This window comes from Melospiza melodia, chromosome 5, assembly GCF_035770615.1.
Source record: "Melospiza melodia melodia isolate bMelMel2 chromosome 5, bMelMel2.pri, whole genome shotgun sequence".
Taxonomy (NCBI): Eukaryota; Metazoa; Chordata; class Aves; order Passeriformes; family Passerellidae; genus Melospiza; species Melospiza melodia.
This window is the reverse complement of record NC_086198.1, coordinates 80,475,440-80,478,245: the sequence shown is the minus strand read 5'-3', so window position 1 is coordinate 80,478,245 and position 2,806 is coordinate 80,475,440. Positions and strand designations below refer to the sequence as shown.

The following is a 2,806-nucleotide window of genomic DNA, read 5'->3' as shown; positions in this document are numbered from 1 at the left end:
AACTAAAAAAAATACATTATCAGAATTACTTTCTTCTCTCTGTGTGAATGAGTTCTCTAGTGTCTGCAATGGGAAATGATGATTATTAATATAATTTTCAACCATAATTATTGCTTTTAGACACACCCAGCTCCTAATTCTATCACCAAACTCTTTACATCAATAACATTTTAACAAAGTTCAAGTACAGAATCAAATGGAAAGTTTTAATAGCTTATCCATATGTATACTTGATATTCTTGGCTGCAGAAAGGGATAGCACAACAATATAAAAGAAAAACAGGTATAAATCTAGCTGTAAGAGTGACATAAACAAGTGCATCTATGTCAAGAATTCCTATGAGCCTTGCTTTTACTCAAAAACTGTATTTTCTATCCAGAATATTTGCTTTTAAAATAATAGGGTTAAGCTGTTAGTCATTCTAACTATTCATATAGAAACATTAGTTGGAATACTAGTTATAAAACCTTTCAGGGTGACAAATGAAAGATAATAAACCCTTGATCAATACAACTTTTATTTATTCATCCAGGAACACAGGATATCATAGGCAACAACGCCGCCTAGGAGAACAAGGATTTCACATAAACTGTTTTGGCAGAAACACGCATTTAAATAATCATCCAAATCACCACCTCACTATCTCTATCTTAAAAAAAAAAATTAAAACTAAACAAACAAAAATGGAGAAAAAGAAACATAAGATCTGAACAAACCAACAGCCCAGAACTTTTTTTTAATTTAATGTCTATGCCAGCCACATCTGTCCCTGATTTTAGAAGTCATAATACTTAGCAGTGACAATGGCACCTTTCATTTACAAACACATTATAAACATGAACTGACTGCAATTATACCACAATACCTCACCACAGCTAATCACCAGGACTGCCTGGTCTGCCCTCAGCCTGGGGAAGTGCTGATTTCAGTTTGTGCCGCCAGGCCCTGTATGACAGTGTCTACACCCTGCAAAGTACTACCCTCAGAAGTGAATTTAGCATAAACTGACTGACCAAGCTACAGCACATCATCAAGCAGGTGTTTCCAGTCAGTGCTAATATTTTCTTTTATATTGCAAGAAGAACTGACCAGACCAGGACACAATTTAATGTAAACCATTTGGAGTGAAAGGTGTTATCTTGCCTAGCGAAATCTCCCCCTCACAGTCCAGCTCACAGGCAGAGTCAGTGGCAACCTCATGGTCAGGGGAGATCTGGGACATCCTATCAAAAGGGTCCCCACGATGCTCCTCACAGTCAACCACATTTGGGATCATGTTAACATAAGCAGTCACTATCTCCTTATGGTAAAGGGTGTCCTGGTTGTAAGAGATAAGCTCATTGCTTATATTAACAGTCTCCACTGCAGTACCAGTGCAAAACTGACCACATCCCAGGAGGTTGGAGAAAACCTTTCTAAAGTCAGCATTGAAGGCATAGATGATGGGGTTAAGAGAAGAGTTAGCCCAACCAAACCAGACAAAGATATTAAAGGTGGTCTCACTGACGCAGGGCAGGCCGGCGTGGGGGTCGCTGGGTGGGCTCTCGCAGAAGGGAACCATGCAGTTCAGGATGAAGAATGGCAACCAGCAACACACAAAGACACCCATGATGACAGAGAGCGTCTTTAACACCTTGGTTTCTTTCCTGATGGAGGACTTGAGGCTTGTGTGATGGTGGCAGTCAACGTGGCTGCTCCGGCAGCTCTGTGCATGCTCGGCTGCCCTCTCCAAGGAAGAGATACGACGAATCTGCACCTGGGCAATGCGGTAGATTCGGGTGTAGGTGACTATCATGATAGCCACTGGGATATAAAAACTGATCAAGGAGGAGGAAATGGCATAAGTCCTGTTGAGGCTGGAGTCACAGCTCTCCGAAGGTCCAGTGAGGGTATCATTGCTGCCAGAGGTCCCATCAGATGGTCTCACTGCCGCTAATGCCACCCATGTGGTACTCATATCTTCTGCCCAGGTGGTGACAGCACCTGCTGCTGCCCAGGCAGTGCCAAATCCATCTTCAATATCAGCAGCAGCAACAACATCCCCACCTTTGTGCCAGTTGAGCTGGACAGGGATGAAGGAGATGAGCACAGACAGCGCCCATGCCACGCTGATCATCACCAGAGCCAAGCGCTGGGTCATCTTCCTCTCGTAGCGGAAAGGGCTGGAGATAGCCCAGTACCTGTCCACGCTGATCACACACAGGTTCAGGATAGAGGCCGTGGAGCACATGATGTCAAAGGCCACCCAGACGTTGCAGAAAGCCCCAAAGGGCCAGTACCCAGCCACCTCTGCCACCGCCTTCCAGGGCATGACGAGCAGGGCCACCAGTAGGTCCGAGACAGCCAGGGAGACGATGAAGATGTTGGTGACCTTGCTCCGCAGGTGCCGGTAGCGGACGATGGCCGCGCACACGAGCACGTTCCCGAAGAGAGTCCAGAGGATGAGCAGGGCCAGCAGGCTGCCCGCCGCCACCTGCGCCGCCCCGGGGGAACCCGCCGTGCCCCGCGCCTCGCCGGGGGGCTCCGTCGCCGGGGGCAGTGGGCTCCGGCCACCCCGCAGCATCGCTGGCGGCTCCCGCCGGCGGCGGGGCGGCTCCGGCCGGGATGCGCCGAGCAGCCAGCGCCGCCCCGCCGCCCGGCCCCATGGGGCCGCTGCCCCCCCGCCCCACCGCCACCCCCGCCGGACGGCCCCGCTCAGCGCGCTCCGGGCTCCGCGCCTCGCCACTACCGCGGCGCCAGCGCCGCCGGGGTCCCTCTCCCGGCTCCAGGGACCCCGCCTGGGGTCCCCGCCCCGCGGCTCAGTGC

General features: G+C 50.2%; 1 protein-coding gene across 1 annotated transcript; it reads right to left on the bottom strand.

The window, feature by feature from the left end:
• Nucleotides 1–499: 499 nt before the first annotated feature.
• DRD5 (dopamine receptor D5) lies at nucleotides 500–2,564 on the bottom strand. The gene has a single exon (XM_063157637.1). It carries the CDS (start codon nucleotides 2,562–2,564, stop codon nucleotides 1,107–1,109), a length of 1,458 nt encoding a protein of 485 aa, XP_063013707.1. The 3' UTR covers nucleotides 500–1,106.
• Between the last annotated feature and the right edge of the window lie 242 nt (nucleotides 2,565–2,806).